At 36.6% G+C, this 25,334-nt stretch overlaps 1 protein-coding gene across 1 annotated transcript in view; it reads left to right on the top strand.

The window, feature by feature from the left end:
- acvr2ba (activin A receptor type 2Ba) overlaps window positions 1-18,290 on the top strand; it is a 55,108-nt gene extending 36,818 nt beyond the window's left edge. The window contains 11 exon segments of the mRNA NM_131210.4: window positions 4,076-4,283; window positions 7,462-7,568; window positions 8,044-8,192; window positions 8,675-8,818; window positions 10,268-10,411; window positions 10,723-10,871; window positions 11,200-11,314; window positions 12,845-12,983; window positions 13,883-14,013; window positions 15,662-17,127; window positions 17,160-18,290. Coding sequence (NP_571285.1) covers window positions 4,076-4,283; window positions 7,462-7,568; window positions 8,044-8,192; window positions 8,675-8,818; window positions 10,268-10,411; window positions 10,723-10,871; window positions 11,200-11,314; window positions 12,845-12,983; window positions 13,883-14,013; window positions 15,662-15,853 — 1,478 coding nt within the window. The 3' untranslated portion in view covers window positions 15,854-17,127; window positions 17,160-18,290.
- Window positions 18,291-25,334: the final 7,044 nt, after the last annotated feature.

Raw genomic sequence — 25,334 nt, 5'->3', positions numbered from 1 at the left:
TGGTTTAACAAGTACCAATATTTTTTTAATACCATTAGGTAAACATTGTAGTCTATTTAATAGTTTGACATGCCTTTTTATTATTTTTTTTCAGAGATCATATTGATATTTATGTGTTTATATAATTATATTTCTACTAGTTTCGGTGTAATGTAGTATAATATATTCTATAATCGTAGAAAACTTCAGTATTTAGTAATTTGCTTATGTTACTCAGAATCACCACAACAGATCAATTACTGTTGTTGTTGTTGTTACCATAGCAACTGTAGAATCACCACAACAGACCAGTTACTACAGTAGTTGTTACCATAGCAACTGTAGAATCACCTCAACAGATCAAATACTGTAGTTGTGTTACCATAGCAGCTGTAGTCACCCCAACAGACCAATTACTATAGTAGTGTTAACATAGCAACTGTAGAATCACCACAACAGATCAGTTACTATAATAGTGTTACCATAGCAACTGCAGAATCACCACAACAGATCAGTTACTGTAGTGGTTGTTACCATAGCAACTTTAGAATCACCACAACAGATTAATTACTATAGTTATTCTGCTACTATAGCAACTGTAGAATCACCTCAACAGATTACTATTATTGTTACCATAGCAACTGTAGAATCACCACAACAGATCAATTACTATAGTAGTTGTGTTACCATAGCAACTGTAGAATCACCACAACAGATCAATTCAGTTACTTTACTATAGAATGGTGGAAAACACTACAGTACTGTAAATGTAAATAAATGATGAATAATATAAAGCTCTATTTATTTACTATATATGAGCACAGTGTTCATAGCTTGTCTAATATTACCAGACGTTCATATCTGATAAAAATAAAGCCATGCAGGGATGATTTCTGCTTTCATCATTTTAATGAATGTATGTTTATTTTTTTCTGCATTCTACTAGTCTTCATCACACCGTCAGTGTTTTTGATTCTCAACACTAATCGTTTAGTTTGTTTTATTGAAGATATAACACTGTTAAAATGACAATTAGCACATTATCAGCAAATCTAGTGCCATTATTCTAATCAGTGCTGATTGTGTTTGTCAGTTGTGGTGTTTTTGTGGTTTGTTCACTCATGCTGCACACACTCCTTCTGCTGTTCAGTGTGTGTTTAGTGGTTTCCTCATCTGCTTCTCATCAGGATCTGGTCTGGTATGTTGTGGATGTGATTTTGGTGATGTGTGTGTGGATCGGGTTAAATGAGATCCAGACTCCTCTCTGATTTTCAGGATTCATTTGATTGGCTTTTCACTCTTTACAGAACCACATTTAGGCCTGAACAAAATCCTGAAAAATTACATATGAAGAGTTCAGAGTGCCGTCTGAATTTTGCATAATTTTTCTCAGCGTTTTTTTGTTGATGTTGAGATATTTCACTTTAAAAACCAGGAAAGGGACTTATTCTTATTCTTCACAGGAGCCTGATGAAAAATGCTCATTTTAGAGGAAAATTTCAGACGCCATTTAGAGGTTTTAGCATCTAAACTCTTCATATTTTGCATTAATAGTACATGTAATATCCGTATCAGAGAGAGGAAGATAACTATAGCCAATGAGAGTCCAGTTTACAGTCATTCATTGTGCTTTAAAGTCTAAATGTTTACCTTTTTATACTGAAGATGTAGTTAAATCTTTAAAATATCAGTTTTCTGTTTATTTTATTATGATTATTAAACAAATAGGTGTTTTTGAAGCTGATAAAAATAGATTTTCTGTAGTGGAATGTGATAACACAAAATATTATCGTAAAACTTTATTAGAATATTGCCGTGAATATTGCCTATTGCCCAGTTTCATGCAGTGTTTACACGTAGAGCTTGTGTTTGTTTATATTGGTGTTTGTGTGCATTTGTATTTGTCTGTGTGTGCTATTGTGCTTAAGTTTGTGAGTGTGTGTTTGTTTTTGTGCTCTTGTGTGCATTAGTCTGTGCTTGTGTGTGCATTTGTGGGTTTTTGCGTGTGCAATTGTGTATTTTTGTGTGTTTGTTTGCTTGCAGTTGTGCGTGTGTGCGTTATGCACATGTGTTGGTTTGCGTGTGTATGCGCTTGAGTGTTTGTGTGTACATTTGTGCTTCTGTGTGTATTTTTTGTGTTTGACTTTGGGAGTGTGTGTGTGTGTTAGTTTGTGCTTGTGTGTGCAATTGTGTGTATCTTTTTGTGTGCTTGTATTTGTGTGCGCTTTGTGTACTTGTGTTGGTATGCGTGTGTAAGTTTGAGTGTCTGTGTGTGTGTGTTAGTTTGTGTTTGTGTTTGTATGTTTGTATGCATGAAATGTGTGTACATGTGAGTGTTTATGTATGTGTGTGAGTTTGTGCACTTGTGTTTGTGTATGTGTGTGTGTTTGTGCTTGTCTGTGCATTTGTGTGTTTGAGTTTGAGTGTTTGTGTGTGAATTTGTGCTTCTGTGTGTATTTTTTTGTGTTTGACTTTGGGAGTGTGTGTGTATGTTAGTTTGTGCTTGTGTGCGTTTGTGTGTATCTTTTTGTGTGCTTGTATTTGTGTGTGCGCTTTTTGCACTTATATTGTTATGCGTGTGTAAGTTTGTGAGTGTGTGTGTGTGTTAGTTTGTGTTTGTATTGTTTGTGTGTGTGTGCGCGCTTGAGTGTGGGTGTCTGTATATGAGTGTTTTTGTATGTCTGAGTTTGTGTACTTGTGTTTGTGCTTGTCTGTGCATTTGTGTGTTTGAGTTTGTGAGTTTGAGTGTTTGTGAATTTGTACTTCTGTGTGTATTTTTTGTGCTTGAATTTGGCTGTGTGTGTGTGTGCTTGTGTGTGCATATGTTTATCTTTTTGTGCGCTTGTATTTATTCATAAGTTTGTATATATAAGTTTGAGTGTGTGTGTGTGTGTTTGTGTTTGTAGTTTTGTATGATTGTGTGCTGGAATTTGTGTGTGTGCGCGTGTGTGTACATGTGAGTGCTTTTGTGTGTGTGTGTGTGTGTGTGTGTGTGTGTGTGTGTGTGTGTGTGTGTGTGCTTGTGAGTGTTTTTGTTTTTGTGTATTTGCGCCCGTGTGTGTGTGTGTGTGTGTGTGTGTGTGTGTGTGTGTGTGTGTGTGTGTGTGTGTGTAACGCCGATGACTGATCGCTGCTCTTTCTGTGCTGTTTGTTGACAGCCTCTCCTCTCGGCCTCTTATAAACCTCATCAATTACACTCTAATGAGGAAACAATTACTGTCATTGTTTAATTAAAAGCAGGAAAATGTCAGGCGGCGTCCCTGAAGGAATGTGTGAACGCGTCTCTCTTTATGTCTGCTGTGTGTCAGCGTGAGTCTGCTTGCACGGCTTCATTCAGTGCTGGATTCATCTGACGGCTTATATGACGGGTTCTAATTAAAAAGAGGCTGTTTGGGGCTTAAACACCACCACAACCTTTCACTCATTCATTCAGTTTCCTTCAGCTTAGTCACTTATTCATCAGGGGTCGACTCAGCAGAATGATCCGCCAACTATTCCAGCATATGTTTTATACCATGGATGTCCTTCCAGCTGCAACCCAGTACTGGGAAGCACCCACACACACTGATTCACACTCGTACACTACGGCCAGTTTAGTTGATCAATTCCCCTATAAAGCTATAAATAAATGATTAAATATATGAATAAACAGATTGATCGATAGATGGATAGAGTAGATTGATAAAGAAACACATTCTTAGTTGAAACATGAAGAGAGGGCAGGACATAGTGTAGCTCCTCCCCCTTTAAAAAAAGCAGCCAATAGCATTTTGTTTTGCTCTGCCAGTGAGTTTTTGAGCACAAGTGCATTAAATAAACAGCCAATGATAAGGGGGCGGGGCATGCCAGATACATTAATTTGATTGGTCAGGAGATTTGATGATTAACTGAAGTATGAGCTGACGCGAATAAAACCGTTGATCCATTTATGTGGAAAGGACAAACTACAAGCTTTATGTAATGAATTTTGTCACTGTTTTGGTGCGCACTAGACTATAGGTATCCTAAAATCTAACAATAGTGATACTAACATCTGAAAATGTCTTATTTTAATATAGTGGTTCTGGTGTCTAACGATGTGTGTGTTTGTTTACAGACCCCAGTCATGGCGAGGTGGAGACGCGGGAGTGTTTGTACTATAACGTTAACTGGGAGGTGGAGAAGACGAACCGTAGCGGTGTGGAGCGATGTGAAGGAGAGAAAGACAAACGCTCGCACTGCTACGCCTCCTGGAGGAACAACTCCGGCTCCATCCAGCTCGTCAAGAAGGGCTGCTGGCTCGACGACTTCAACTGCTACGACAGGTAATAACACCTAGACTATGACTATAATTAGAATTATATGAGCACCGGCTCGACAACTTCAACTGCTATGACAGGTAATAACACCTATACTACAGTTAGAATTGTTTGAGCTCTGACTCGATGACTTTAACTGCAATGATGGGTAATAACTAAATTATATACATAACTATTTGAGCTCTGACTTGATGACTTTAACTTCTATGACAGGTAATAACAACTTAACTATAGTTATAACTGTATGAGTTCTAGCTCGATGACTTTAACTGCAAGAGGCTATAACAACTAAACTATAACCATAACTGAATGAGCATTGACTTGAGCACTTTATTTTAGGTGTCATTACCTGTCATAGCAGTTAGAGTTATAACTGTATTAGTACTAGCTCAATCACATTAACTGCTATGACATGTAATAGCAACTAAACTATAACCATAACTATATGAACACTGACTTAACTGCTTTGACAGTTAATAACACCTAAACTAGAGTCATAATTGTATGAGCACTAGCTCAATTACTTTAACTGCTATGACAGGTAATAACAACTAAACTATAACCATAGCTGTATGACCACTGACTTGAGGACTTTATTTTAGGTGTCATTACCTGTCATAGCAGTTAGAGTTATAACTGTATGAGAACTAGATCAATCACATTAACTCCTACGACAGTTAATAACACCTAAACTAGAGTTATAGTTGTATGGGTACAGGCTCAATGACTTTAACTGCTATGACAGGTAATAACAAATAAACCATAACCATAACTGTATGAGCACTGGCTTGATAAGTATAACTGCTATGAGAGGTAATAACACCTAAATTAGAGTTATAAATGTATGAGTACTTGCTCAATGACTTTAACTGCTACGACAAGTAATAACAACTAATGTTTAACCATAACTGTATGAGCACTGACTTGATGACTTTAACTGCTATGACAGGTTATAACACCCAAAATATAGTTATAACTGTATGAGTACTAGCTCAATGACTGTACCTGCTATGACAGGTAATAACAACTGAACTAGTTTTATAATTGCATGAGTACTTGCTCAATGACTTTAACTTCTATAACTCATTAATAACAGCTAAACTATAACCATAACTGTATAAGCACTGACTTGATGACTTTAACTGCTATGACAGGTAATGACACCTAAAATAAAGACATAACTGTATAAATATTAGCTCAGTGACTTTAACTGCTACGACAGGTAATAACAACTCAAGTATACTCATAATTGTATGACAACTGACTTGATGACTTTAACTGCTATGACAGGTTATTACACCCAAACTAGAGTTATAACTGTATGAGTACTAGCTCAATGACTTTAACTGCTATGACAGGTAATAACAGATAAACTAGTTTTATAATTGCATGAGTACTTGCTCAATGACTTTAACTGCTATGACAGGCTATAAAACCCAAAATGTAGTTATAACTGTATGAGTACTAGCTCAATGACTGTACCTGCTATGACAGGTAATAACAACTGAACTAGTTTTATAATTGCATGAGTACTTGCTCAATGACTTTAACTGCTATAACTCATTAATAACAGCTAAACTATAACCATAACTGTATAAGCACTGACTTGATGACTTTAACTGCTACGACAGGTAATAACACCCAAACTAGAGTTATAATTGCATGAGTACTAGCTCAATGACTTTAACTGCTATGACAGGTAATAACAGATAAACTAGTTTTATAATTGCATGAGTACTTGCTCAATGACTTTAACTGCTATAACTCATTAATAACAGCTAAACTATAACCATAACTGTATAAGCACTGACTTGATGACTTTAACTGCTATGACAGGTAATGACACCTAAAATAAAGTCATAACTGTATAAATATTAGCTCAGTGACTTTAACTGCTACGACAGGTAATAACAACTCAAGTAAACTCATAATTGTATGACAACTGACTTGATGACTTTAACTGCTATGACAGGTTATAACACCCAAACTAGAGTTCTAACTGTATGAGTACTAGCTCAATGACTTTAACTGCTATGACACATAAATAACAACTTAACTATAACTGTATAAGCACTGACTTGATGACTTGAACTGCTATGACAGGTAATAACACCCAAACTAGAGTTATAACTGTATGAGTACTAGCTCAATGACTTCAACTGCTATGACACAGGATAACAACTAAACAAGAATAATAAGTGTATAAACACTTAATTATTGAATTTATTTAACCACTATGACAAGTAATAACGACTATATTAGACTCATGCCTCATAGCTCAATGACTTTCACTCCTATGACAGTTAATAACTAGACTACAGCCAGCAGAGCAGGAGCATCTTCATGATAGCATTGTGTGTGCTGCAAGTGTGTGTCTGTCGCTTTAAATGCTGTGTGTTAGCAGTGAAGTGTCTTCAGGTCAGATGAGGGTTTGCATCGTCTTACATCATCTAATGGAGCGTTTGTGCTCTTTCTAAGAAGCCAGTGTTTCTGTGTTTAATAAAACCTCTCTGGATGCACACACACACACACTCGCACTCACACACTCCTTATTTCATCTTCCTTATCTCTGCTGGACTGTGATTAGTGTTACGATGCTGACTTTACTGACACTGAACATGTAAAGAGTGAAACATTTTGCACACACACACACACACACACACACACACGCACACACAGTGAGTGATGTGTCAGCAGAATGTGCTCTGGCTGTTTCTGTGTTGTTGTGAATGTGCTGCTGCTGCATCAAACACAATAGCGAGCGACACACACAGCAGTTTTCCAGCGGTCGCTCGGTCTGTCTGTCCTGCTTCACACACATTCACTGCTTTAATTAAACATGTTGTAGCCTGAGGAGCTCGAGTGTTCTGCATGAAGATATTATTATTATATATTTATTATTTAGTATATGTGTAGAGCAGATGACAGTGATGTTCAGTCTGCTGCTCATCTTCACTGCATTTGGCTCATTTCACTGTACATTTACTGCTCCATTTAAATGTGTTGTAGTACAGTGATAAACGTTTCAGAGGAAAGGAGAAGTGTGAGCAAACACAGCAAATATTATCTGATTATTTATAACAGCAACAATAATATTAATATTTGAATGCGATTAGTAATAAAAGTAGATGTTGCTAACTAAGAGTTAATAATAAGTGTGTGTGTGTGTGTGTGCGCACTACAGGCAGGAGTGTGTGGCCACAGAGGAGAATCCTCAGGTGTTTTTCTGCTGCTGTGAAGGAAACTTCTGCAATGAGAGATTCACACACCTGCCGGACATCAGTGGACCAGGTTATTCTCTTAAATACATTTATTGCATATATTTATTAATATATTCACTGGTTGATACATGATTTTATATCAAATACTATGTAAATAAATAAATAAATAAATAAATATATATATATATATTCTTTCTTTTCTTTTAATTAATTTAATTGTACTTAATATTATTTAGCTGTTAGATGTTAAATAATCTGTTCAATATTATACTGTAATGATTGATTAATCACATGAACTCATTTCCTTTATTTTTATTTGCATTTATGTACATTTATTAGTAGTAATTTTCTATTTATATTTCAATGCATTTAGTATTTAAATGAAGGTTTTTTTCTTCATGTACTTAAATGCATATATTTTCCTTCATGTATTTAATAAATGTTTTGTCTTCATGTATGTAAATGCGTGTGTTTTTCTTCTTGTATTAAAGCATGTGTTAGCTGTGATGTACGTGTGTATAATGTTATCTGTGTGTCTCCTGCAGTGATCTCTCCTCCTCCAGTGTCTCCATCTCTGCTGAATGTGTTGGTTTACTCTCTGCTGCCGCTCTCCATGCTCTCCATGGCTGTGCTGTTGGCATTCTGGATGTACCGACACAGAAAACCTCCGTACGGACATGTGGACGTCAATGAGGTGTGTGTGTGTGTTTGTGTATGCTGCTCTCTGGCGCCTCCTGCTGCCTCTCCCTCTGCACTGACAATACAGTAAACACTGAACACTTCAAACAAACAAACTTCAGAAACATCTAAAAATCTGAGGATGCTTGGTTTGTTTTGATGAGAGTAGCAGCTTTTAATTGTCTGGTGGTACTTTTGGAAACTTTCTGACAGTTTTTTTGGGATCTCATAACATTAACTACTAAAATTACTGTCATTGTTTGGAGAAATGTTAAATATTCAACATTATCTCTATTCAAAAGCACACTTATCTACACATGCAAACAGACATGCACATACTTTCTCACACACAGAAACTGACTCATTTACACACATTGGAAAACCATTTAAAATAGACGCCTCTCAATGCAAAAGCAAGTTCGCCGAGATCTAGGCCTGTTTCGATGATTATGTTGATCATAATAATGATTGTGTTGTGTGTGTCTGTCTGTGTTTCAGGATCCAGGCCCATCTCCTCCATCTCCTCTGGTGGGTCTGAAGCCTCTGCAGCTGCTGGAGGTTAAAGCTCGCGGACGCTTCGGCTGCGTCTGGAAGGCTCAGATGATCAATGAATATGTAGCTGTCAAGATTTTCCCCATTCAGGTGCACCTTCATTTACTCTGCCTTACTTTACACGTGCAGACTGTGTGCAGGCCACATCTGTAGACTTCCAGATACACTTCTTGCTAAAGGGAAAGTGCTTGAGGGAGTTCAATGGTGGCATTTACGTTAATTGCATCCTATTTTTATTTTTTTTTTAATAATTTAAATGCACAGATTTGTTTAATTTTATTTATTTTATAAATTTATCAGCAGTGCCAGCAAATGCATTAACTTTATTCATGAACTTTTTTATATTTACTTATAATTGTGGTAAATTAAATAAAATTTTTTTAATTCTTGCATTTATTTATTTATTTATGCATTTGTTTATATATTTATTCATGCATTTATTTATTTATTTATTTTTGCATTTATTTATTTATGAATTTATCTATTGATGTGTTCGTTCATTTATGCTTTATGCATTTATTTATTCATGCATTTATTTATTAATTAATTTATTAATACATTTATCTTTTGCATTTATTTATTTGTATAATTATTTATGCAGCTATTTATTTATACATTTGTTTATTTGTGCATTTATTTATTAATTAATCAATTAATTAATACATTTTTGCATTTATTTATTTGTACATTTATATATTTATGCATTTATTAATCAATTAATTTATGCATTTATTTATTCATGAATTTATTTATGAATTTACTTATGAATTTATTAATTATTTTATTTATCCATTTGTTTATTTATGCATTTATTTATGTATGTATTTATTTATGCATTTATTAATTATGTAATTTATGCATACATTTATGTATTTATGCATTTATTTATGCATTTGTTTTTATATGAATTTATTTATTTTATGCATTTATTAGCAGTGCCAGTAATTGCATTAACATTATTTATTTACTTTCGTTTCATATTTACCTATAAATAAATTTAATTTAGTGACATTTAAGTTATCAAATTTATTATATTTTGAAGTATTTAAATCGTGATTTTTAAATAGATGTGTTTATGTAATTTCTTTTGGCCAAGATGCTGCAATGGAATATTAACTTTTTTTAAAATGTAGTTTTATTTTAATTTATGTATTTAAAACTGCTTATTAATAAAATAATTACAGGCAAACTCAAACATAAATATCTAAATGTTAAGATGGTTAATGCTGAACAAGTGTAAGTACATTAGCTGCATTTCATTTATTTATTTGTATGTTTTTAATGCATTTTTTTTATAAGCATTTATATATTTAATGCATTTAATAGCTTTACACAAAATTGTAAAACAAACCACAACTTGTATGTGTTTTAAGCATTTATTCAGGAACATGCATCACGATGAGTTTTATTTTATTCAGCAGACACTTTTGTCCAAAGCGTCTGGTTTTGAAATTTGTCATTTGTTGAGCTTCTAGATGCTGTATAGCTAACTTAAGTCAACTCATCTCTGTGTGTGTGTGTGTGTTACTGTGTGTTCAGGATAAGCTGTCGTGGCAGAACGAGCGGGAGATGTTTTCCACTCCGGGAATGAAACATGATAACCTGCTGCGCTTCATCGCTGCTGAGAAACGCGGATCTAACCTGGAGATGGAGTTCTGGCTCATCACTGAATTTCATGAGCGGGTGAGGACACACACTCACACACTCACACACTCACACACTCTCACACACACGCGCATATATAGGCACTGACTGAAAAGAGTAGTTCACCAAAAAAATTGAATATACATTAAACTTGCTCTCCGTCAGGCCATTAAAGGTGTAACTATGGCTGGCCGATAGAGTTATTTGATCTATTTATGAAGATTTTAGCCATGTATTTATGTGTGTGTGTGTGTGTGTGCGCGCATTTCAGATAGCGTCTACATGATGTAGTGTGATTTATTGACATTTCTGTGCTGTGCTGGTGTTGATGTTGTGTTTTGGGCTCTCAGGGCTCTCTGACGGACTATCTGAAGGGGAACGCAGTGAGCTGGGCTGATCTGTGTGTGATAGCGGAGAGCATGGCCTGTGGTCTGGCGTATCTGCATGAAGACGTGCCGCGATCCAAAGGAGAAGGCCCCAAACCAGCCATCGCACACAGGTGAAGACGAACACACACACATGCATACAGACAGACAAACACACACACACAGATGAACACAAACATACACACTCTCACTGACGAACACAAACAGACACACATAAACACGAATAGACAGACAAATAAACACACACACACTTAGAGTTTCTGTCTTGTTTGTAGTTCAAATATCTAACAAATCTTCAATCAAGAAGCATTTACTAGACGTGCAATAGTATTGTCTTTTTCTTTATAGCTTCTTGATTTATTAATGACATTTTTAAATATTTGGTCTAGAAACGAGATCAAAAAATCTGAGTAATTGAAAACTCAACTCCTGCATCCACAGAGACTTCAAGAGCAAGAATGTGATGCTGAAGATGGACCTCACCGCCGTCATTGGGGATTTTGGGCTGGCGGTGCGGTTTGAGCCGGGGAAACCGCCGGGAGACACACATGGCCAGGTCAGCTGTTTCACTTTTCACAAATTCAGTTTCGATTTCAATTTTGGCTTCCAACAATCATGAATAAACAATTATTACTTGACATAAAATGATTAATCCGTCATATTCTGTCCCTTTTCCAGCAGTATACATTTGTTCCTCTGCAAAAAGCCTTAATTTTAGATAAAGATTAGGAAAAGCATGTACTGTAATGTAACTATGTAATGTGAATTCATTTATTATATATATAGACTCACGGCCACTTTATTAGGTACACCTTATTAGTACCGTGTCAGACCCCCTTTTGCTTTCAGAACTGCTTTAATCCTTCATGTCATAGATTCAACAAGCTACTGGAAATATTCCTCAGAGATTTTGCTCCATATTGTCATGATAGCATCACACAGTTGCTGTAGATTTGTCGGCTGCACATCCATGATGCCAATCTCCCGTTCCACCACATCCCAAAGCTGCTCTATTGGATTGAGCTCTGGTGACTGTGGAGGCCATTTGAGTGCAGTGAACTCATTGTCATGTTCAAGAAACCAGTCTGAGATGATTGAGCTTTATGACATGCTGCGTTATCCTGCTGGAAGTAGCCATCAGAAGATGGAGACACTGTGCTCATAAAGGGATGGACATGGTCAGCAGCAATACTCAGGTAGGCTGTGGCGTTGATGCTCAATTGGTACTAATGGACCCAAAGAAAATCTCCCCCACACCATTACACCACCACCAGCCTGAACCGCTGATACAAGGCAGGATGATCCATGCTTTCATGTTGTTGAGGCCAAATTGTGAGCCGAGCATCTGAATGTGTCAGCAGAAATGGAGACTCATCAGAGCAGCAACGTTTCTCCAATCTTCTATTGTCCAGTTTTGGTGAGTCTGTGTGAATTGTAGCCTCAGTTTCCTGTTCTTAGCTGACAGGAGCGGCACCCGGTGTGCTCTTCTGCTGCTGTAGCCCATCCGCCTCAAGGTTGGACGTGTTGTGTGTTCAGAGATGCTCTTCTGCAGAGCTCGGTTGTAACGAGTGCTTATTTGAGGTTACTATCAGCTGGAGCCAGTCTGGCCATTCTCCTCTGACCTCTGGCCTCATCAACAAGGCATTTGCGCCCACAGAACTGCCGCTCACTGGATATTTCCTCTTTGTTGGAGCATTCTCTGTAAACCCTAGAGATGGTTGTGCGTGAAAATCCCAGTAGATCAGCAGTTTCTGAAATACTCAGAGCAGCCCGTCTGGCAGCAACAACCATGCCACACTCAAAGTCTCTTAAATCCCCTTTCTTCTCCATTCTGATGCTCGCTTTGAACTGCAGCAGATCGTCTTGACCGTGTCTACATGCCTAAATGCATTGAGCTGCTGCCATGTGATTGGCTGATAAGAAAATTGTCTGATTGCGTTAACAAGCAGTTAGACAGATGTACCTAATAAAGTGGCTGATTTCATGAAATTTGACAGTACAGTGGTTGTTTACACACATTAATGCCCGCACTGCATGTATAAGTGTGTTTTTCTCCAGCTGATGTGTGTGTGTGTTTGTCCCGCAGGTGGGCACGAGGAGGTACATGGCCCCGGAGGTGCTGGAAGGAGCCATAAACTTCCAGCGGGACTCCTTTCTGCGGATAGACATGTACGCCATGGGCCTGGTGCTGTGGGAGCTGGTGTCACGCTGCAAAGCTGCTGATGGTGAGAAAATACTAATGCACTGACCTGAGAACAGCACTGCAGCGCTGTTTATGATGGACAGCTGACAGAAACATTAAAAGCCCTTTCATATATATATATATTTATTTATTTTCAGATGTTTCTCAAGTGCTGTTGTTTTCCACTGTATTTCCTCTTGTATTTTTCTTCTGGAAAAAGTCTGATTTCTTTGTATTTTGGTTGAAATTAAAGCAGTTTTCGCTATTAATAAAGAATATAAGGTCACTATTATTTGCCCTACTAACCTTTTTTAGGTTGCCTACAGAACAAACCACTGTCCAATGACTTGCTTAGTTAGTTAAGTCTTTAAAATACTCGTATCTTGCATAATAGCTAGCAAAATAATTAGTTTAATTAGTCATGAATGTTATGATCTTTAAAAATGGTGAAAAACAACAGTTTAAGTCTGTTAAACGGCACTTCAGAAATCATCGAAAAAGACCACTAGAATGTTGACTATTCAGGGCTCGGAATTAACCTTATTGCTTGGTAGCACTGGTGCTCCAAACTAGAGGTCTGCATTCCCACGGCTGTACCGCGAGAGCAGCAGGACCCAACCAGGTTTGAAACGACTAAAGCACAGGTGTCAAACTCAGTTCCTGGAGGGCCGCAGGTCTGCACAGTTTAGTTCCAACCCTAATTAAACACACCTGATCAAACTAATTGAGTCCTTCAGGCTTGTTTGAAACCTACAGGTAAGTGTGTTGGAGCAGGGTTGGAGCTAAACTGTGCAGGGCTTCGGCCCTCCAGGAATTGAGTTTGACACCCCTGGACTAAAGGGTCAAATGAGTGAAATGTCTCTCTTAGTGTGAGCTGTCCCTTTAAGACCAGTCTTCCCTTTGCTGACTGCTGCTTGTGATGTCTCTGATGTTTTCCTTCAGGTCCTGTGGACGAGTACATGCTGCCGTTTGAGGAGGAGATCGGTCAGCACCCGTCGCTGGAGGATCTGCAGGATGCTGTGGTCCATAAGAAGCTGCGGCCGGCGTTCAAGGACTGCTGGCTCAAGCATTCAGTGAGTATTCAGACGTCATCTGTAGAAGCACAAGAGTGTTTTCCATATCAGTGGGAGCTCTCTGTCCACTTGTGTTCAGAACAGGACAGTCTTAAACATTCTTTCACATGATCATCACGTGTGTTTTGTTCCTAGAATTAGACATGGTAAATCAATGCTGTTTTAAGAAATGTTAGCGGGAAATAGAGGTTGTTAAAGCTTCAGTAGCTGGACAACACTATTACAGACAACACGAGGGTGTGCTGCAGAGGACTGCAGTGTTTTACTGCTCACCAGGTTACAAAGGCTGAAGCAGGGAAGCGTCCCCATGGTGTTTAAACTAGTGCCATCAACTGAAGCCTTGGAGAACACTTGAACATATTACTCTTACAGAGATTGTGATGTTGTTTGGTGCTAAACTGCTTTTAATTGTTTAAATTAAACTTACTGAATGATATTAAAGTGATGTTTACACCATTTCTGCATTTTGAAATCTCGGCAATAGCTGGAGGTTTGTAGTCCACAGCATGTTACTGCAATAGCCGCGTTTCCACTATCGCGCCTAAAGCGAGCGAGCCAGGGCGAGCCAAGGCCAGTGGGGTTTCCACTGTCACTTCCGGGGCCTAATCGGGCCAAAGCGTGGCTTTCTTGGCCCGCCGAATTCCTTGGGCCAAAGAGGGCCAGCCGGGGCTTCGGGGCGGAGTGAAAGGAGAGGCGTGCACAGTTTTCCAATATTTCCGAAACACATAAACAAACAAATAAATAAATAAATAAGGGAAAGAAAACATCTGGAACAAATTATAGGCTGGGGTCTTTTTTTGCATATGATCGCCCTTATGTTTCTCTTTAAATGTAAGGCTGTTGCATAAAATGATTTAGAGTTTTTATAAGTGACTTTTCTTTGCTGCATCTTTTTGATGTTTCAATAACGCATAATAATCTTTACACCATATTAAAGACACAGCAGACAGTAAAGGTTTTCAAGAGGTTTTGTCAAGTGTTTTTGCGCCTTTAGATGCCTGTGTATGTGTGTGAGAGCAAGGAAAAGAGCGCTCCATTCATAGCTCTGTTAATGCCGCGCAGCTTTTTTCTTTTCTTTTTATTGTTTTAGCTTATTTCGGAGATAATACACTATATGAATACAACAGAAAGACATTAAACTTTACTAATTTCATGTCCACTTTTGTAGGCTCAAAACAATAGTGTCATATCTAGATAAAATAGCCCTATATTGAAATAATTTAAAGAATTACAAATATCAGATAGGCCTATAATAAAATCACATTAAATAAATAAACCAATATAAAACTAACAAAAGCTATAGCTGTAACAATTAGGTACTATATCAAACTGTTTCAAATTTATATTAAACTTTCATTTTTCAAAAGCGTCTTTGAAAAAAAAGATTTTAGATATTTTCTAAAAATAAATAAATAAATAAACACCGGAGAATGTTTTAAATGTTATTTATAAAGTATTTGGATACGATGATATTAATCCGCCTGATATAAGCGTATTACATGTAACTAGTGACTCCCCAACTCTGACTATAGGTAAATCTCAGGAAAAGTCAGGAGATGTGATATTTAGCCTAAAGTGGAAACCCTGGTTAATGACTGTTTTTCACTAATAGTTTTGGCTTCCTAAAATCCCCTTTGTGTGTGCGCAGGGTCTGTGTCAGATGTGCGAGACCATGGAGGAGTGCTGGGATCATGACGCAGAGGCTCGTCTGTCGGCCGGCTGTGTGCAGGAGCGCATCTCTCAGATCCGCCGCGTCAGCAGCTCCACCTCAGACTGCCTGTTCTCCATGGTGACCTCGCTCACCAACGTGGACCTGCCGCCCAAAGAGTCCAGCATCTGAACACACTCAGAGAAAAACAAAACAAACACACACACCACCCTCAAGCAGCTGCTATTTTACCACGACCCTTTTTTTAAACTGTCCTCGTTACTGTTGTTTATTATTATTATTATTATTATGATTTTTATTTTTCTGATCAGATCAGCAACTTTACCAGCACACTTACTCTTCTCTACTGTATTTTTATCATCGGAGCAAACGCGACGAAGCGTGCATTCAGGTGCCGACGAATGAATGCTGACGCTGCAGGTACCTCAAGGTTTATCTGGTGTTGTGTTTTTTCCTCTTCTTCTGGATGGCTGAGCAGTGCTGCAGACCCGCGGGGATCATCATGACTGTTACACAAAGCTAGCTCCTCCGGGTTTATTTTCTCTCTCTCCGACAGTGAAACGTGTCTTTCGGAGCTAACGGGTGTTCAGAAACACCACACCACAGCCGGCAGGTTTTGGATGATCTTGTGGTGGTGTCTCTCTCACGGCTGGCTTGCGTGTGCAGATTTCGGAGCATTTAGTTCGGTACAGGAATCTTTCTCAGGGATCCAGAGTCGAGGGGTCCATGACTGCCTTTTTTTCCGCATCAGTATAGGACAGAGATCGGTTTATAATGCCAATTACCTACCAGGGCTGGGACCATAAATCATGCATTGTGAATCGAGAGAGTGATTCTGCGTAGACTTTTCTGAATGCATTGCGATTCTCGTTTGAATGGATTCTTAGGTTAGTTTTTTCCAGCAGATGGCGCTGTGTGTTCTACAATCAAATAACTTGCACACACATTTAAACATGGCATATTTATTAGTCAATTTTGGGAAAAAAATTAAGCAAATAACAAGAATCACAAAACTAATATTGTGAGTTAATTTGACCACTTTACAATAAGCCTAGAATGTCATCTACTGTTTAAAACGAGCCTAGAGTGCCCTCTGCTGTTAAACACAAGCCTAGAGTGCCCTCTGCTGTTTTAAATACTATCCTGGAGCTGCATGTACCATTTTAAATCTAGCCTAGAGCACCGTCGGCTGTTTTAAAACTTGTCTAGAGCGACATCTACTGGTGAAAACTTGCCTAGAGCACCCTCTGCTGTTTTAAATCTAGCCTAGAGTGCCCTCTGCTGGTGAAATTTTGCCTAGAGCACCCTCTGCTGTTTTAAAACTTGCTTAGAGCGTCATCTACTGTTGAAAACTTGCCTAGAGCACCCTCTGCTGTTTTAAAACTTGCCTAGAGCCCCATCTGCTAGTGAAAACTTGCCTAGAGTGCCCTCTGCTGTTTTAAAACCTAGGCTAGCGTGCCTTCTGCTATTATAAAAATAGCATAGAGCACCCTGTGCTCTTTTAAAATTAGCCTAGAGCACTATCCGCTGTTTTAAAACTAGCCTAGAGTGCCCTCTGCTGGTGAAAACTTCCCTAGAGCACCATCTGCTGGGGAAAACTTCCCTAGAGCACCATCTGCTGGTTTAAAACTTGCCTAGAGTCCCATCTGCTGGTGAAACCTTGCCAAAAGCGCCCTTTGCTGTTTTAAAACTAGTCTAGAGCTCCATCTGCTGGTAAAAACTAGCCTAAAGCGCCCTCTGCTGATTTAAAACTGGCCTAGAGCACCATCTGCTGGGGAAAACTAGCCTAGAGCACCAGCCGCTGTTTTAAAACTAGCCTAGATCGCCATCTGCTGGTGAAAACTAGCCCAGAGCCCCATCTACTGTTAAAAACTAGCCCAGAGCGCACTCTGCTGTTAAAAACTAATCTCAGAATTAATTTCAGAGTGAATTGCGATGCATTTAGAAAATCTCAGAAATGATCCAGGAATCTCAATGCTTCAAATTATCGCCCCAGCCTAGTTATCTACACAGAACATGCAAGACTGTGTGCGTGTGTGCGTGTGCTGAGAAGTTGTTTAAATAGAAAAAAAAGGCTATAAAAAGGGTGTGCGACTGAAAGTAAGTGTTTATTTTGGTCGTCTAGTTTCTCTCGTAATGATGCAATGTGTTTGTTTTGTCGTCTGGAGTGAAGCATTCGCACGTCTGAAGCGAATCAGTCCTCATCCAGACTGATAAGGGGGGGGGGTTCTGGGTCACATTTTACCTCAAAATTAAAAAAAGAAAAAAAAAATTCACAAATAATATTTTTTAGAACTGAAAGGAATATTAAGATGTTTTAGGAATTGTGGCATTAATTTGAAGACTGCTAAGCACATTTTCCTTCAAATTCTTATGACCGAAATGCATCCAAATAACTGGTGATTTTCATTATTTTTGATGATTATTATTACAGTAATACAGCGATTTATGGAAAATAGTATTTTTTAAATATTGAATATTTTTTTGTTGCCAAATTCTCATGAATGTAATGCGTCATCTACCTTATATACATAATTTCAGCATTTAAATCTCAATACTTAGATTATAATTTAATTCTTTTTACTGCAATAAATAAAAATATACACTTTTTTTAAAAAAGTAATTATTGACAGTAATACAAAAATAATCCATAAAACCAAATTATTGTTTGCATAATGCAGTTTCAGTTAGTTTTATTTGATGTACTTGTGTTCCAAATGATGATTATCACTGTATTTTTATATGTGCTGCTTTTAATTGTATTTTCTCACCTTAAAAACATACTAAAATTGTATGGAAAACAGCAAAATTTCTGACCATTATAAATCCAGATGGTTTGATTTATTTTTTATACATGTATAATCATTGGTCCCAATGAATCCAAGTGGATGTTTTTAATAATGTGATTTCATAACTCCAAAAACACCAAATTTCCAGCTGTTTTGCCTCTTCTCAGTCATGATTCTGTGCAGATTTGCTGTGACGGAATCATTATATTGATTTTAATTGCCAAAAAAATGTAATAAAAATTCTGATATTAAATGTATACTTTTTTTTTTTTTTTTACACCAAACTCATAACCAGAGTGAGTACATGTAGATTTTTTTATTTAATGTGTTAATGTTTTTAATATTCAGTCCCTTCAGGGTTTCGACAGTCCAATGGAAATAAGATTTTTTAAATTTTTTTATTTTTTTTATTTTTTTAAACAGCGAAACTCCAAATGAATTTCAGGCCACAAATATCAATATTAACAAATCCTGGAGGACTTGAGGAAAGCCTTAATTTTAGGCTATATAAATATATATATGTATATGTAAACGCTATATACAAACACATATATACTCAAAATCCTGGAGGGACTGAATATTTAATTTTTCTCCCAAACTTTCCTGCTAATTCTCAATGTTTTTGACATTTAATAATCAACAAACAATTATTATTATTGAAATATAATTTGCTGGAAAATGTGCTTATCTGTTGTGAGGCGTTGAAATAATTGAACAGGGGCTGTTTTTCTCAGTCTAGTTTGCAGTTTTTCTCTGCTGAAGTGTGTGTGTGTGTGCGTGCGTGTGTGTGTCGCTCGGGTCCTTCATGCATTACCTCTCTCGAACAGGGACCAAATCTGAGATCTGACATTCACACTTGAGTTCTGGACTTCATTGTGAAGGCAAACAAACTCAAAACAGACAGAACCCCATCAGCAAGTGTTTGAGTGGTGAAGGTGAAAGTGCTGGAAGTGGAGGAACGCCACCAGTCAAACACACACACACACACACACACACACACTCACACACACCGACCACAGACCACCTCAGACCACAAATACCTCAGATTTTCTACGTCTTTGACTCTCTTGCGTTGCTCTTGTCGTCCGTCGTGTGGACTGTAGTGAGTGTGTCCTGATGTACGTCTGCTTTTAAGCGAGCTGGTGTTGTACAGGAGCGCTGTAAATATATACTGTATAGAGTCGTGTGTGTCAAACTGGGCATTATTATTATTAATATTCTGATTATCCTTCATCTTCTTCTGTCTTCACCTGTTCAGCTCTTCTTCCAGATTCTCCTCTGTTTTCTGAAAACACACACACACACACACACACACACACACATTTATCTGCTTTTAGTCACTTCAGAGCCAAATGAATGTTCCCATCATGCACTGCAGCAGACGCTTCAGCTTATTCTCACTGTCTGATATAAGATGTGGAGATACTTGTATTGTTGTGCCATATCACACACATGTATACACATACATTTACATGCACGCACACACACACACACACACACACACACACACACACACACATATATGCATAAATACACTCACATATTCACACACCGGCATGCACATACATTTGTATAAATACACTCGCATATATACACACACACACACACACACACACACATATATATATATGCATAAACACACTCACCTATACGCACATACGTATGCATAAATACACTAACATATACACGCACACACACATATATGCATAAATACACTAACATATACACGCACACACACATATATGCATAAATACACTTACATATACACGCACGCACACACACATATATGCATAAATACACTTACATATACACGCGCACACACACACATATATGCATAAATACACTCACATATACACGCACACACACATATATGCATAAATACACTCACATATACACACATACGTATGCATAAATACACTAACATATACACACACACACACATATATGCATAAATACACTCACATATACACACATACGTATGCATAAATACACTAACATATACACACACACACACATATATGCATAAATACACTCACATATACACACATACGTATGCATAAATACACTAACATATACACGCACACACACATATATGCATAAATACACTCACATATACACACATTTGTATGCATAAATACACTAACATATACACGCACACACACATATATGCATAAATACATTCACATATACACATATATGCATAAATACACTAACAAATACACATACACACACACACACACATATGCATATGCACTCGCATATACACGTGCACACACACACACACACACACACACACACACACATATGCATAAATACACTCACATATACTGTGTGTGTGTGTATTTATGTATAAATGTATGTATATATGTATCTCACACACATAAATATTTACACACACACACACACACACAGAAATGCTCATTCTCCAGGTGGTTTTTGGAGTTTCAGGTGTGCTTTATGCAATATTCTTCCACACTTCATTATGAACTGAACACAGTATTTGACCATCGCTCTCGTGCCAAACACACACACACACAGCTCAGGACACAGCTTTCACATCAGAACCACAACATAAAATTAAATCTTTTAGATGAATACTACATTGCAAATGTATGTTGTATGTGCATATATATATATGCATAATGTGTTTCTGTAACTTTAATGATGATCCTTTAATCAGCGTAAAAAATATGACAACTTACACATTTATATTAAAATATATTGTAACAGAAGTACGTTATGCATATTATTAATATCTGAATAGTTTTCTCTGTTTGCTCTACATTGTAGAAACTAGTAATTATTTAGTTATTAATAAATAAAAAATGGAAGAATTGGTGAATTATGTAATGATGCACTACTCAAAACATTAAAGGGAACACTTGGAGTTGTCTCAGTGTTCCCTTTATTTCTTTGAGCTCGGTCCTAGGGGGTCGGTGTCCTGCAGATTTTAGCTCCAACTTGCCTCAACACTGCATGGATGTTTCTAGAAAGCCTAGTCAGAGCTCGATTAGCTAGCCCAGGTGTGTCTGATTGGAGTTGGAATGGAACTTTGCTGGACACCGGCCCTCCAGGACTGAGTTTGGACACCCCTGGTGTTTATATATATAATATTGCCGTATTTCAAATTTTAGTGGAAAGTTTTTTTGCAAATTATTCACTGTAATTAATTTATAGTCAAATACTATATATATATATATATATATATATATATATATAATTATTTTAATGTACAATTTAATTTGCAATGTAGTAGACGCACTGTGGAAATATCCTTAAATGATCAGTTTTCCGTATTTTGTGATTGATGTTTTTATTTTTCCTGTTTATTTCTGCTTCTGAATGGCATTATGGGATCTCCATTATTCTTCCAGCAACTTTGAACTGTGAAAAAAGTTTAAAAGTGACTTTTATGTTCATTTGTAATAGTTTAATGGTGGCACGGTGGCTCAGTGGTTAGCACTGTGGCCTCACAGCAAGAAGGTCACTGGTTTGAGTCCCGGCTGGGATCCCATCATGCAATTCACAACCCAAATATACACAAAATACAGAGAAAGTGCATTTACAGATAGGATGTACAGTGTGTGAATATACAAACACAAGGTTGGCTCTGAATGAGCTGCATTTTCATGACTTTTGTTTTGAAATATGAGCTTTTATTTAATTTTAGCTCTTTATCTGACCGTGTGTGTGTGTGTTTTCTGCTCTTCTTCTTCTTGATTTCTCCATCTCTCTCCTCCTGTTGAACTCATAGCAGATGAAGCTATATAAATATCTATGGAGATCTTCTATATAAATGTATGAGAGAGGAACTGTAAAAGTGACCAGCTGCAGTTCTGGTCCAGGTTTTCAGGACGCCGATACCTCAGAACTCAGAGAAGCAGTGTTAACCGCCGTCATCAGCCCTCCACAAACTCCATCGCAAAATATATGAGAATTCATTTTGTTAATATTGTTTTTAATCACCAAATAAGCTGATAAAATGTGTATTGTTTGCTTTAAAAAGCTCTATTATTATTATTATTATTTCAATATTTTAGATTTTTTTTCATGTTTTATTACTTTTATTTACTTTTTAATACTGTTTTTTGTTTTATTTGGTTCTTTTCCTATTTTTAAATTTTAAATTTCTTATTTTTTGTTTTCATTTTATTTTGTATTATTTTTTAATTTTAAATTGACTTTGGTTGTATGTTATTGTTATTAGTATTAGTAGTTGTACTATTATTATTTCAATATTTTTTATTTTATTGTTTAGTTTTATTTCAATTATAGTGATTATTTTCATTTACTTAAAAAAATATTTTATTGTCATTTCATTTTCTCTTATTTTTTTAAAAACATTTTTATTATTTGATTTTTCTTATTTTTCCTTTCAATTAAATCTTACATTTTTTTGCCTTTGTTTTAAATTGAATTTGGTTGTATATTATTTTCATCATTATTGTTATTATTATTATTAATATTATTTTTACTATTATTATTTCAATATTTTTATGTTATTTTTTAATATTGTTGTAATTATAATCATTATTTTTATTTACTTTTTAAAATGTTTCATTGTTTTATTTGTATTATTTTTTTCTTTTTAATTTGAATTTTTATTTTAAAGTTTTGTTTTATTGTTTTGTTTTAAATTGAATTTGGTTGTATTTTATTATTATTAATATATTACTATTATTATTAAATTTTTTTTGCAATGTTCAATTTTTAATTATTGTCATTGTTTTTATTTTCTTTTTTTAATTTTATTATTATTTTTTTCCCTTTTTTGTTTATTTTCATTTATTAACATTTTTTCACTTATTTTCTTGCTTTTATTAAATTTTATTTTAATTGTTTTATTTTTTTATTGTGTGTGGCTTTTATAACATGCAAATTTTGTGTATTTAAATTTTTTATTTAATTATTTTTGTTTTCATGTTTTTTTATAAATTGTTAATGCTGTTTATCATTCATTCATTTTAATTGTTTATATATATATATATATATATATATATATATATATATATATTTTTTTTTTTTTTTTTTTTTTTTTTTTTACATTTTATTATTCAGTATTGAATTTCATGATTTCAGCAGCTCCTGATTGTGTTTTCTGTCCTGCGCGTGTGACATGTTGAGTTTGTGGAGGGCTGTTTCTGTGCTCTGTAATGCTGATTCTCCTCCAGAATATGTGAACTGTACCTGTGGTGGTTTTTCTCTTTCTCTATTGTAGCTGAAACTGTAGATCAGACACTGCTTGTACTACTGAATATCCTCAGACGTGTGTGAGTGTGTGAGTGTGTGTGTGTGAGTGTGTGTGTGAGTGTGTGTGTGAGTGTGTGTGCGCGTCTCAGAGCAAGTGTTGTATCTACAGGAGCTCTGGGTTTTTTGCGGTGGATCTTTGTTTTTTTAGATCTGTGTATTTTAGACTGTAGCTCTGCTAGACGTCCGGCTCGGGCTGTGCTTGTTTCTGCTCTGCATTGGTGCCAGAATAAACCAGTATGAATGTAGTTAATATTTGCCCAGTGGGAAACAAACACACCCCGACTCTTAGAGGAGAAAAAACAAACAAACAAACACTAGAAAGGATTATTTCAATTTTATCTTTTTGTATATGAAAGTAAACAATAAATACTGATGATAAAGCAGCGCGTCCACTGTGTGTCGTCTATTAATGTGTTCAAATCAATCTCAGGCATGTAGACACGGTCAAGACGTCAAAGTGAGCATCAGAATGTGGAAGAAAGGGGATTTAAGAGACTTTGAACGTGGCATGATTGTTGCTGCCAGACGGGCTGCTCTGAGTATTTCAGAAACTGCTGATCTACTGGGATTTTCATGCACAACCATCTCTAGGGTTTACAGAGAATGCTCCGACAAAGAGAAAAATATCCAGTGAGCGGCAGTTCTGTGGGCGAAAATGTCTTGTTGATGAGGCCAGAGGTCAGAGGAGAATGGCCAGACTGGTTCCAGCTGACAGAAAGGCAACAGTAACTCAAATAAGCACTCGTTACAACCGAGCTCTGCAGAAGAGCATCTCTGAACACACAACACGGCCAACCTTGAGGCGGATGGGCTACAGCAGCAGAAGAGCACACCGGGTGTCAACGCCACAGCCTACCTGAGTATTGCTGCTGACCATGTCCATCCCTTTATGAGCACAGTGTCTCCATCTTCTGATGGCTACTTCCAGCAGGATAACGCAGCATGTCATAAAGCTCAATCATCTCAGACTGGTTTCTTGAACATGACGATGAGTTCACTGTACTCAAATGGCCTCCACAGTCACCAGAGCTCAATCCAATAGAGCAGCTTTGGGATGTGGTGGAACGGGAGATTGGCATCATGGATGTGCAGCCGACAAATCTGCAGCAACTGTGTGATGCTATCATGACAACATGGAGCAAAATCTCTGAGGAATATTTCCAGTAGCTTGCTGAATCTACAACACCACGAGTTAAGGCAGTTCTGGAGGCAAAAGGGGTCCAACCCGGTACTAGAAAGGTGTACCTAATAAAGTGGGCGGTGTGTATATATATATATATACTTTTGATATATGCTTTAGAAATTCAGATAATGTTATAAATGAAGTATATAAATTATGTATTTTAATATGTTTGTGAAAAACACTCAACAGTTTTAATATTTAAATTCTTTAAATCAGTGTTAAAAATTGACAGTTTACTAATTATGATAAATAAAATAACCTTTTTTTATATATATATACACACACACACACACACACACAAAGTTAGTCAAAATTATTAGCCCCCCTGTTTATCATTTTCCTTAATTTGTTTAACAGAGAGCAGATTTCTTCAACACATTTCTGATCATAATAGTTTTAATAACTCATCTCTAATAACTAATAATAAATA

This window comes from Danio rerio, chromosome 24 (genome assembly GCF_052040795.2).
Source record: "Danio rerio strain M-AB ecotype USA chromosome 24, GRCz13ab, whole genome shotgun sequence".
Lineage (NCBI taxonomy): Eukaryota > Metazoa > Chordata > Actinopteri > Cypriniformes > Danionidae > Danio > Danio rerio.
The sequence above is the reverse complement of the archived record's forward strand: the minus strand, read 5'-3'. Positions and strand labels throughout refer to the sequence as shown.